Genomic DNA, 13,204 nt, shown 5'->3' on the forward strand with positions numbered 1-13,204 from the left:
ATCAAATGTTGATGATTAAATATTCAAAATTCATTGAGTCACTGTCATTCACTTCCAAGATAGATCTAAGTCGATAAGTAATGATGGTTGATCAAAACTTATTAATAAGTCAAAGTTTGGACCCAAATCCATCAACGAGTTAAAGATCAATCCAAACAGATAAGTAGAATCATTCAAAAAGCTCAAGCTTAATGTTAGAGTTTATGCATTCAAAGAAAATAATTGAAGGATAAAAATTAGAGATGGTAACAATTATACTACAAATCTATAAAATTAAGTTTATTTCTATAAATTAAATTTTATTTATTGAAATCAAGTTTTAACACTAATAATAAAGTACAATGGCCACATGAACATAACACAACAAACACAAACTCACAGTATCAACCTCGAAATCTAAAATTCAATTATCCGCTCTACACCTAAATAGGAAAAATACCCTTTTGATGTAGTTTTTATTTAATTCAAGATTCGAGTATGGTTTCAGTTTAGTCCCTACATTTTAAAATACTATAATTTTATTCATTAATTTGAGTTTTGTTTCCATTTCAACTCTAAATTTCAAAACATATATTCTGTTTAGTAAAGATCCACTCTTGGTTGGATGTCTATTAATTAATATAAAACGACATGTCGTCCGTGAATGAATTAGTCTAGAACTTGGAGGAACGCTGTTGCCGGCCCTTTTAAAATGAGCAGCAGCGGCAAAGGCAAAGCTGACCCAAAAAGCTTGGGGGTTTCGTAGCTTCGTAGCGTTGCGTTCATGGCGAGCTTCGTTTCTCTGAGCTTCTCCGTTCCACAGCTCACTCTCAAGGTAAATTATGCTTCTCAACGCCTTTCCTCTTATCGCATTTGTAATTGCTGCGGAACCTGCTAGAATATCTACGCGATTATTGCATAATGTTCAACGTAATCGCCATTTGAGATAGCTTGTTTAGGTTTGCTATATTTCACCTCCCTGAATTTTCTTCTACCTTTAAGAAGACGATTGCGTTCTTTTTTTTTTCTTTTTTTTTTTTTGGTATATATGCTTTCCGGTGAAACGTTTGGGCTTAAGGAACTATTCTGAAACTTGTTATTTGGTTGGACAATTTTCTACGGATGCTTGGGAAGTGTTCGTTGATTATTTTAGCCGAAATGGATTAAGACGCTGAATACTGAATAGTTCGTTATTCTGAAGAGCATATCGTCAGAAAATTAAGTTTATGAGATTATATAAGGATAATTGAGGATGTTATTCTAATTTTGTTGTAAGGATGGATTAGCGAGCAAATTTGTTATGGTTCATACGTAGTGCCATTCATAACTGTAAATTTCTATGCAGCATCATCAAAAAGGTTAGTTCAGATGCTAAAATCATTGCCTGAAGCTCAATCGTTAATCCTGGTTAAAGATATATGAGTTGTTTATTTCTCTAGATTTTAAGGTTTTGATTGCACACTGACTTGTTTTCGATGCGTCAGGAAATCCCACCACGAAAACTGGCTAAAGCTACGTTAGTTTCAAGGCGAGCTGGAACAGGTTTAATTCTCATTCTCTGTATGGTCAATTATTACTGGGATCACCCGCATTTCAACTTAAAAATTTTCTAGTTACATCTTGAGTATGAACGTCTATTAGTCCATGCGTCTACTTGTTACAAAAGACAAACATCCTTATTCCAAAGCATACACATTGAGACGAAAATAGTCTATATTTCTTTACAATATACAGGCTCCACTAATTACATTGATTGAAAATTAGAAAACTACTGCAAAATTTATAAAAACTAGAAAAGTTAATGATTGAATGAATGAAGCATTGTACCTATACCCATGTAATGTAATCCTGTACCCACCATATACTTTCTTGATTAGATTGAGTAAATTTTAGATTGCTGATGATATAAATTGCATTGCAGCTTCGAAGCTTGTGCTACCCTGGTATTCAAAGAAATCCATATCGATTAATTGGGAAAACTTTCAATCTGTACGGTTAACTTCAAGACCTTTTTGGGGCATAGTTTCTTCTAGTTCCAGGAATATGGTACTATTAACTGGCTACTGGGTAGGACCTGATGTTGATGACGGATGGGGATATATAGAAGCTTTTATCGATCGGATTACTTAACAATTCAGACTTTAAATTCCGTTTCATGATTTGTTTCTGCTTACTATGCCTGATCTTAGTTGAATAATTGTATGCATTAGTCAATAGTCACTTGTTTTCATCAAAGTGTCTGAAACTACCTCCTGCTTGTGAAATTTTTATCTTGTTTGACCTGCGAAGATAGATAAGTAACTTGATGCTGAGAGGTTACTTGAACTTCTAGATTTAGGATTTGATCCACTTTTTCATGACATTGTCAGGATGGTACAAGCTATTTAATGTGAGGCTAGCAAGGACGGTTGAGCATCTCATGTTAGGAAACTTAAATAACCTCACACTCTTTATAAAATAGTTGTACTACTTTAATTTTAGTTAATTAGTTTTGAGATGGATCTTATGCTATCTAAGGGACTGACTTTTAGAACAATTGTGCTCTTAGAGAGATTTAAGGTACTTTATAGTTGTAAGAATTCTGAAGAATCTAGTTTGTTAGTTGATAAAGAGCCAACAATTTGTTTGCTAAGATTTGCTTATCGCAGTTCTTGCTGACTTTAATACATACCCTTTTGCTATATTTGTCATACAGAAATAGAAAGGAAACTCCCCATAGTTGCAAAATTGGAGCTGCCAACAACTCAGGGTGGACAACTACTGGGGACTAGTTTTTAAGTATCATCACGGTCAGCTGAATTCACTCACTCAAGTTACTAACCCTTTATTCATCTTGAAAAATTAAATTAAATTTATAGATACTATTTCTAGGAGTGAGTTTTTTGTTAGAAAAACCTTCCACTCCTATAGCATGAAATAAGCATAAAAATAATAGAGAAATTAAGAGATAACAAAACACAAGAATTTACGTAAACATTCTTAACATGGAGAAAAACTACCTACAAGAAAAAGCTTTTGGTTGCTCATACTTTTTTCCACTCCCCAACTAGGAAACAACTTTCCTTGTTGATTAGTTTTCATGATTGAGGGAAATCATCCCAAAATGTTGGGTTCTTTTCAGCCTTTCTTTTTAGGATTTCTTGTTTACGAGGGGTCATTCAAGTTTGAGCTTAACTTAATTTACGAGTCAAATATCTTTATTTAAGACTAACCAACGAGAACATTAATCTTAGTGAAGACAGAAATCAGCAATAAAAAAGAAATTTAATCAAGTTAACATACTAAAGTTGAAGTATTTTTAACTTGGACGATTGAAAACCAACCAAGTGCATAGTCGTCCTTTATAGTTCATGACTTCCCTTAACTCTCTCTATGTAAGGCAAAATCATGATTTTTTCAACATTTTTTATGTTTTATTATCAACTTTTTATGTTTAGAAATGAAACCCAATTTTGAAAATTAAACAATGGAGCCTCCTTGTGGTAATAATTTTGTTTTTAGTTTTCTATTTTTTAAAATTTATGTTTGTTTTTTCCTATATTTTTTTGTTGTAGTTCTCATATTTCTAGAAAAAGAAAAGCAATTTAGTGTTTAATTAAATTCTAAAATAAAAAATGTTTTTTAAGTTCCTTTTCATACTTTTTATTTTTTTAGCCTTCAAAATTTAACTTGATTTTTAAAACATAAATGGAAAGAAGAAAGAAGATAACGAAACCAAAAAACTGATGGATGTTAGTAGTGTTTATAAGTTTGTTTCTAAAAACTAAATCTTTGCCCAATGAAATCAAAGATTTCAAGAACTTATTGTTTCTAGGATTTTGATTATAAATTCAAGTGCTCTTTAGATTCGTAAAGGTAACAATAGAGAAATTAGGAGCAAATAAGTATAAATTTAAAAAATAGAAAACTAAAACAGAGATGTTACCATATACCAAAAGGCTATTCCTCAAAGACTAATTGAGGCACACATAAAGCTGATCTTTGAGCAGTTATTTGCCTAAGGTTGTTTTTTAATTGTTTTTGTTAGGGTTAAAAGCAATTATGGTAGAATCTTAAATTATTTTAAAATCCCCCTTTTAGTTATTCAAAAACGTTTATATAGTATAGAAATTATATTTAAACATGCAATTTCAAACATTAATGATTCTGAAGAATTAAAAAGATTGATTTTCAAATCAAAATTTTTTATTTTTATCATTCTTAAGCCTATTTCAAGCTTTTTTGGTCAAAAAAATTTCAACAGATTTTTAGTTGGGTTGCCTGTCATCACTAAACTTTTGGTTAGAAGAGTGTGAATGGTTGATTTATATTTCTATCCTTAATTTTCAGTATATAAACTCACTTTCACGTATTCGGTAAAAAAATGTTAACATCGTCATAATTGTTTTTAAATTAATCAACCATAAAACAAAGAGAGGAAAATTCTTACATAAATGCCAAATAGAAATTTAAAATAGTATTAATAATAATATTTGGCTGAAAATAAAACAACTCTTTTTTTACTACAAATTAGGTGGAAAGATTTGAGTCCAAGAAGTTCGTCAAATTCGTGGATAGAAGGGGAGACTAAAAGGATAAATATAAAGAAGTAGCTCTCCAAGTTTCGAATCGAAGTGGAATACTCCAACTCATAGGAAATGGCGTTCAGTTGCTGCTTTTCCGGCAGCCAAATGATTAATCTCCGACGTAACATAATATCAGCACAGTCGTCATCCGACGACCCTGCCGGTAAATCTGCGGCGGAGGAATTCGCACCGCTGGCAGTGACATTTCGGCGGAGGCTAATAGTTGGGATCGGGTCGGCTTCTTTGGTAGCCATCGGCGCAAATTTCGGCGGCGTGACGAGCTTCCTGCTCGGCTTGTCACCGGAAAACAGTCGGCGGTTGAGAGTGGATGTTGTTTATCCAATTGGAGGGTACAGTCGGTGCATTGATCCCAATGAAGGATTTGGTTAGTAATTTCTTCTCTTCTCACACATACATAAGTTTTCTTCGGATAATTTGATTTTTTTTCCTTAAAATTTATCTTGTGAATGGTGACATAAGTATATTTACATAAACTAGTCTCGATTTAATTACGGTTCAAAAATAATTCTGACCACTATATCTTAAAATTAGTTTAGTACTTTTAAAGTTTTTTTATTGTTATAATGGATCAAATAATAATAATAATAATTTATAGAAACATGATCATAAATACAAATTCAACAAAATATTTAAAATATAGAAATTTTTGCTATAATTTGTAAATTTATAAATTAAAAATTATATTTTATTAACATGTTACTGATATTTACAGTGAAAGGATGTTTGAAAAAGTGCGAACTGAAAATACCAACGTTAAATTGGAACATTTGAATATATAGATTAAAATTTGAATTTTTGGAAGTATAAAAATTCTAATACTAAAATTTAGGTCCAACTGACTTTTGTAACCACGCTTTGCTTAATTATCATCGTGCACTGCCTAAGTATTTAAAGAATGTCCAGAGTTCATATACCCATCGAGTTGGGTAGGAGACCAGAGATTGCTTTATCGGGCAGCTGAAAAGTTGGAATATGAACGATCACTGGACCCTCCACCCTTGACCGATTCCACCATGGATCGTCGTCGTCGAAATGTTAACGAGCCAGTGGTTGCATTTGGTCCTCCAGGTTCGAGTGGAGAGCTCAATGTTAGCGTCATTGTGTCCCCAGTACCTCTTGATTTTTCGTAAGTTATCAACAAAACTTTATTGCTTCAATATTATGAGAATTTGAAATTCCGCCATCCTTCCACATTATTCTAACCAAAGTTCTTTTTCTCCTTTTCTTTTACTGTTCTTTGGATGAAACAAAGAATTGAAGCATTTGGAGGACCAAATGAAGTAGGGGAAGCTGTGATCAGAACTATCACAAGGGCCAGCAAACGCTCTGATCTTAAAGGAACATTGATACAAACAACTCTAAGAGAGGATTTGCTAACCAAATACTATGAACTAGAATTCAAGGTGGAAAGCACGGCGTTTCGGCGGCACAACATTGCAGTTTGTTGTGCTCGTCGGGGAAAATTATATACACTAAATGCCCAAGCACCTGAATCAGAATGGGCAGGTCTAAAATCAAAGATGAAGACAATTGCCAATTCTTTTTGTCTCTCAGCTTGAAGGCTTTTATGTCCTATTACTATGAGGGTGGGATTTGGGAATTCTTTTTTTCTTTTTTCTTTTTTTTGGAGATTACTATAAAATTAAGGAGAATGTAAAACTCAATATCTTGCCATCTATAAAACTATATTGGAGATGTTACAATGTTTCTACATCAGGCTAAATGCCTAAAATATATTTTGTTAATTGGTATGTGCACCAAGATCTCACTATTGCACATATTGGTATGTACAAGTTTTCGGGTCAAGAAGTGAGTTTCAGAAAATATACTATTTTGAATCTATAATACATTGAATATGAAAAAACTAAGCACAACTTATCTGGCTTTGCTTTGTCATATTCTCCAAGTTCTCAGAAACAGCAGCAGTCAAATTAGGGTCCCCGACTCCAAGTTCTTCACTTAATCTGGAAGAGTTGACAAACAGAAGTACTTCAAGTAGATGCAGAGAATAATAAGGAAATATAGCTTATTTCATGTTCACGAGAAAATTGAGGCCCCATTTGGTAACATTCTTTTGTGTTTTCTAAAATTATGGCTATAATCACTACTTCCACCCTCAGCTTTATTTCTTTGTTATCCACACTTTTACCAATGGTTTAAAAAAACAAGTCAAATTTTAAAAACTAAAAGAAAATACTCTCAAAAAGTTGTTTTTGTTTTTGGAATTTGACTAAAAAATAAATCAGTGCATTTTAACAAAGATGCAAATTATTGCAAGAAATTAAAGGAAATAGGTTTAATTTTAACAAAAAAAATGAAAAACGAAATGGTTCCCAAACGAGGCCTGAGCAATTAGGTTTATGTGCATGAGTTTATTTCAACAGTTATTTTCACCCCGTATTGACAAAGGATTGCACAGCAAGAACCACAACCGAAGTTAAAAGGAGAGAGCATCTCACTTTGGATCAAGCACTAATTTCTGTACTTCTTTGATAACTGAGCTTGCTGCATAAAGTGAGATTTTTCCAACCTACACAGACCCGAACACAACACAGGAAAACAATAGATCAAGATGAGATATGGAGCCATATTAAATAAGAAGACTAAAAAGAGTTGCAAGATAGGCAGTTGGTCCATGAAATTAATCAAGGTGCTTATCCATGTAGGTTGCCTCAAACACTCACAAATATAGAAAAGAGAAAAAAAAGGACCAAACAAGATAAAGGGCACATAAATTAAATTCAAAATTGTTCTTGTCTCTGACCTCCAGCACTTGCAGTTTTGCTTCATGATCATTAGGAAGGCACCTGACCTCTGCAGCCATTCTTGCAGCCTCACCAACACTTTCAGGAGATAAGAAGTCAAGACCCAGTTGAACATTGGACTGCAAAGTATATAGTAAACAAATCATATGAGATTCAACAACATTCCTCCTCCTCATGCAATCTATTGCCCAGAAATATGACTACAAAACAAGCAAAATTTATATTTTACTTTACAATGTGTAAAGAGTGAAATATCTTATTTTGAGAACACTACTTCTGTGACATGACTAGTGATCAAATAACCATGAGCTATCGAAGGTAAATATCACCTAGTATTTCAAAATGTCAAGATGGCTTGAGAGGCAATTTGGAAAGCAAAGGGGCCTACCATAAAATTTTAAGGAAATACGAACTTCAGGACTTCAACATTGGGTGTTTCATTATATAGAAATATTGATTTCATTAATAGAAATGGACTTGTACGCTTCAAAAGAACTAAAAAATTCTTTGGAAAACAAATAAGTTACACCCATTCCCAATTTCCCATGCCCAAAAAAAATGTGTTTTCCCTGGGAAAAGTAGTTAGGTTGGACTGTGAGCTCAAGGATCAAGATGTAGTAACTGAATTAATGTGTTCTATACGTATTTTGAAGTGTTTAAGACTAAACCAAAAGGTAAAGAAACAGATGAAGAACCTGAAGATTCACAACTTGAAAAGGGCATCCTGAAGGGACAAAAACGGCTTCCCCCAAACGTTGCTCAAATGTCCAAGGCTCTACCCCTGAAAGAGACATGCATTTGTAAAGATTATATGGGAGAGGAGATAAGATGCATTGGTGGAACATTTGCTCGATTTCATTTCTGTGCAAAGCAGAGAGAAGAGGGGGAGGAAAACACGAGCACGAGTGGTTAGCTCAAGCTTAGAAAATACACTCTTGAAGAGAAGCTATCTTGTGATTTATGCAAGAAATGGCCAACATCCATAACTTATCTTCATTCCCCTTAAAATTAAACCCACTGCCTACTTATTGTAAACATAATTGATGCAATTCTAAACTCTTCATATGCACAAGGAAGCTTTTGAAAATCAAATGAAGTTTACCGAAGTCATGTTTCAATTTCCCTTTATGATGTCCATCGAGGTACAATGCTCCATCATAAAGAGGCCGCAAAATCTGACACAAGGAAATGAAAAAATAAATCATTAACAAACTTTTTCACAATATTTAAAAACAAGGGAGAAGGGAGAAACAACTTACAAGATCATCATTTATGTTGACAGGCTTCCTAAATTCCTTCCAATGTAGTCTTAAATACTCAGTCAATTTGGGAACATCCTTCCGCCGAAAGACATCCCAAATAACTGCAGAACTCTTTTCAGAGACATCCATATCTGACATTTTGGAGTTTGCAGCTTGCTCATCGACACTATTAGATTCCATCTTCTGACCCAACATTTCAACTTCTGTCTCTGCTTCATTCCTAGCCTCGTGCTCATCCTGCAAGCCATGACCATGGACTACTATGTCTGCTGATCTCCCGTCACCAGAACACAATTCTTCGTCACTATGCAACTCATTCACCACAGATTTCACATTGGCATTTTCCATGCACTCAATATCAATCCCCTGAGCATCTTTGGGCTTCACTAAATGACTATGAACCAATAAATATACCTGGCCACAGCTCAGCAGTATGAATCTATTTTGATCCATCACAGTGATTCAAGCACTAACATGGTAAATTCTAATCGGCCAAAAATATAAGGGTCGTATACAGTGTTCAGTTTTTTCTATCATTTTTTTTTTTTTTTGGCTATTTTCTGTGCGTTTGTGAAAGTAATAACCTTCATCGATAAAAAAATGAAACAATGCACAGGCATCCAAAAGACAAGCCCACAAAAAAGGGAGCTTCCTTTACAGGAAGGGACATTTCTGGCCAGCAAACTCAAATTTCATAATTAGGAACTTCAAACTTGGTATGAATAATTATTATAAAAGACAAATGCAAACTCAAAGAAGCAGCCTCCTCCAATCCACAAAAGTATAAAACAACACCCAACGCAGTTATGTTTATGTAACATGGTTCTCAAAATAGACTCTAAACAAACAAAGACATGTAGGGAAAATTAAGAAAACTAACCATGTCACGCATGTTGATACTTAGATTATTCACAGAATCACCTGCACTATGCTCCTTAAAGGCTCCATAACATATAAAAATCTTAGGTCCCACATCATTTTGTAAAGAGTAATGTGGCAATTTTGCTGCAACATTAAGAAGCCCCCATTTGGAATGGATATACTCGAGTAAAGGTAATTTAACAATGAATTCAGGCCTCTGGTACAAAATAAAATCTTCAGATTCACTTGGGGAAGGCCAGTCTTTCAACTTCAACATTTCTGGCCTGCCACTTTCTGAGATACGACCATCAAAGTATCCTTCAATGAACTGAAGAAGCTCAATATTGACCTGCCATCACAAAAGGTATTTCATCGTACAACATTGGTGACCATGTTGCTGAAAATGTGTTTTCTGTCTTTCCTTTAAAAATAAATGATTTCCTAAATAGAAGAAATACCCATTAAAAAATACGGAAAATATGAATACAGCAAACATAACACAATAAATACAATGAAGATATTAACAAACAAGGAAATGATCAACACTTCAGCATCACAGAGGAGCTAATATGATCATCCAAACATGATGATTAATGGGCTATGACCTCGAATTGTAAGAGCCTACCTCAGACTGGTCTGAGCTATTGATGGCCTTCACCAATTGATTCTCATATTTCATTCTCTCCTCAGTCTTACCCTGAATTCCTCTCCAGATAGTCTCTGGATCCCAGCTTGCAATGGACGAATTGTCAAAAACCTGTCTGACAATAATGGGTTTGCCGATAGCCCAATGTTTTCTGAAATTACTGATTCCATTGAATTTAATGTCTGATGATGTTGGGCAATATAAAAAATTATCGCTGCTGTTATCTCGATCAGCACAGTGCAAAAGGCTGGGATCATCCGACTCTGCTTCAGGCAAAGTTCCAAAATCATGAACCCTACAGCCACCAACCATTTCCTCAACATTTTTAACCAATTTTGCAACCCAGTTCATTTTAAAAATCCGATTCAGGCTTAACTGAAAATAACCACAGCCCCCATATTCCCTTGGAGGACAAGGTATATTGCCATCACAATCAGCTTTCCAGTAGAGAATTTTATCTGAGAATTTCAATCTCTGTCTGTATTGTCGTTCAAACAAAGTTTTATCACCTTCGCCCACCATACCATTCACATTATCTAATCCACCATTTCCTGATGTGGATGCTTCCCGTAGATCTTGACAGCAATTGAGACATAGATCATAGTAGCAGTTTGGACAATGCCGATGATAATCGATAATGGGTATCCTGCAAAAGTTGCTGAAAGATAGAGGATCTTTAGTTTAATCTTCAAATAAATAAAATTATAAATATCTGAGCAACCCAAAAAATGATATGAAAGAAATAATTAAAATTAATAACTAACCAAAATATTTTCTTCAACAAATTTGCAGGAAAAAAATTATATGCAGACATGCTGAAATTAGCTGTGAAGAAACATTAAAGACATACGAATAAATATTACCAGCACATCTGCTCATCTGCATTCAACTTTGCCCTAAGAAGAAGCATCTCATCTCCTGGAATATAGTCAAATAGAGTAAGGTCGCCATAGCAGTGAAGAACCTTCAGTAGTATGAAATTCAACATGATAATGATATATTATCAAAAATCATACCTACGATCCTTTTTTCAACTTCCACTTCAAAACATTGTTGAGCGTGGATCTGTTTGATAACAGGTAGTACAGATGACAATAGACAGTAGAGATATTGCAACTTGTCTAAAACCGGAATTTCCCTTATTCTTACCTATATCAAATTAAACAATAAATAATAAGAACTAAGATCTAGCTCTGCCGAATTATATCAATCCTCCAAAAGGTAATGATTCTCAATAACTCAATAGTTTAAAGTCCCACCAATTCAAGTATACCTTTATCAAATTACCACCACGTAGACACGCTCTGCAGTTACAAATACCTCTACACGCAGGACAAATTTTTTGAATTTCCTCCAGTGGTATATCCAAGTACCTATAGGATATCAACAAAGGCCCTCAAAATGGTGACGAGGGTAGCACACACCTCCTCAAGAAAAAGGGAGGCCAAGTGAATAATAACGATTGGAGAAATATACCAACCATTTAGAGATGCAATTGCTGCAATATCCTCTCCTATCACACCTGAGACACCATACTACTCCATCTCTTTCGTTCCTTCGACATTGATGGCATGTCTGCCCACCAATCTCTTCGGAGGAATTTGTGCTTGCATCAGAGTACTCCTGTAAATTGTTGGAACAAACATCACGTGAAGGCCGCATAAGATAACAATTGGTGTTTCCCATCCAAGACAATTTCAACCGTTAAATCTCAGAGTTCACAGAAGTCGAATTATTAGTACGAATATAGAAACAATTTGGAATTTCATGAGCTCTAGTCGGAAAAGTAAGGAGCCGCATAGTCATACAGATACATAATCCCCCGACCTGTACTTACAGTTCAATTGGTTAACGAATCTAAAGAGTGAATAATGCAAGAGCTCACCGTCGTGGCATTAGCATCAAAGCTTTTCTGCGACAAATTCCTCAAAGAATCCGCAGCATTTGTCTTATAAGGCCTCCAATTCTCTTCATACGGCGACAAATCTCTCTGGGAATCCTCATGCTTTGAGGAATTACGCACAGGCAAACTCCTAGTAGGTGGAGTATCAGGCGAGTACCGAACCTGACTCTTTGACGACTTCTTCACAGGATGAGATTGCTCAGCAATCCTACCACTCGACATAGGCGCATCGAAATCATCACTCTTATCTTCCAAGTACAAATCACCTTCCTCCATCGATTTCCTCTTTGCTTTCTTCAAGTGCGCTCTCATTGCAGAATTGGCCGCCCTCTTCTTCGCCTGAATATAGTGCTTCTCGCACACTGTTTTGTCCGGCATAGACATGGCGGTGCACCGCCATTGTTTACCGTCAGACCTTTTGCAACGTAAATCGTCTGGAATTCCGACGTCTTCGCCGTTTGCAGAAGTTGATCGTGGAAGATCCATTTGGAGGAAAGTGGAGATAGAAACTAGGGTTTTTGAATTTGGGGATTTTGGCTTTTGCCGTGAAGCGTTGGTGGAGCGAGGTGTTGAAGACCCGCCACTGCCCCAACAAAGTCACCAGGCACCCATAATTTACTTCCTTTCTCTCTTTTTCCGCGAAAAAGGAAAAAACAACTATAGAGAGCATCGGAGAAATGCGTAACAAAGAGGATAGTTAAATTTAAACACACGTACTTTCAATATTAATAAATAGATTCTAAGAAATAGAACTTCCACCAAATATTTATATTTCATACAAAAATAGAGTTTAGTCAATTTTAAATATTTTTGCCTATATTATTTGCTTAATAGTATATCTTATTATTAATTTTGTATAGATCAACTATAATAATCTTTCTCTTTACGTCGTAATACACCATCTCGTTTTATAACTTATCATGTTAAAGACCGTAATGTATATCATATTTATCTCTAACCATCTACTTTGTAGTGTGTTTCTCATTTGTTCTCACAATTTGTTGTGGCTTTTATTTTTGTTGGGATAGGATGGTCATCACATTGGGAATATGATAAATTGGGTATTCGCAAAGCGAAGTTGCACGGTGACAAAAAGCAAGATGTTAGAATTCATTAATTGTAAAAAAATACTATGGGAAATGAGTCATTTATATAAAAAGAAAATTGTGTTTTGCATTTGTTTATTTCTCGTTGTCATTGCT

At 34.8% G+C, this 13,204-nt stretch overlaps 2 protein-coding genes across 3 annotated transcripts; one reads left to right on the top strand and one right to left on the bottom strand.

Annotated features, from left to right (window-relative positions):
- Positions 1–631: 631 nt before the first annotated feature.
- On the top strand, positions 632–6,265 carry LOC101213445 (psbP domain-containing protein 7, chloroplastic). Of its 2 annotated transcripts, none has more exons than XM_031880816.1 (6): positions 632–814; positions 1,464–1,521; positions 1,901–2,791; positions 4,493–4,929; positions 5,469–5,691; positions 5,818–6,265. In XM_031880816.1, the coding sequence occupies exons 4-6, from the start codon at positions 4,617–4,619 to the stop codon at positions 6,122–6,124; spliced, it is 843 nt and encodes a 280-aa protein (XP_031736676.1). In that variant the 5' UTR covers positions 632–814; positions 1,464–1,521; positions 1,901–2,791; positions 4,493–4,616; the 3' UTR covers positions 6,125–6,265. The 2 variants fall into 2 exon arrangements, with proteins under 2 accessions (XP_031736676.1, XP_004144823.1); XM_004144775.3 differs by having other exon boundaries at positions 1,901–2,768.
- LOC101213201 (lysine-specific demethylase JMJ25) lies at positions 6,220–12,683 on the bottom strand. The gene is made up of 13 exons (XM_004144739.3): positions 11,985–12,683; positions 11,580–11,722; positions 11,373–11,472; positions 11,116–11,248; positions 10,963–11,017; positions 10,079–10,757; positions 9,473–9,802; positions 8,590–9,006; positions 8,433–8,505; positions 8,026–8,111; positions 7,330–7,449; positions 7,025–7,095; positions 6,220–6,529 (listed from the first exon to the last, which is right to left on the bottom strand). Exons 1-13 carry the CDS (start codon positions 12,486–12,488, stop codon positions 6,430–6,432), a joined length of 2,811 nt encoding a protein of 936 aa, XP_004144787.2. The 5' UTR covers positions 12,489–12,683; the 3' UTR covers positions 6,220–6,429.
- Between the last annotated feature and the right edge of the window lie 521 nt (positions 12,684–13,204).

This window comes from Cucumis sativus, chromosome 2, assembly GCF_000004075.3.
Source record: "Cucumis sativus cultivar 9930 chromosome 2, Cucumber_9930_V3, whole genome shotgun sequence".
In the NCBI taxonomy this organism is placed as follows: domain Eukaryota; kingdom Viridiplantae; phylum Streptophyta; class Magnoliopsida; order Cucurbitales; family Cucurbitaceae; genus Cucumis; species Cucumis sativus.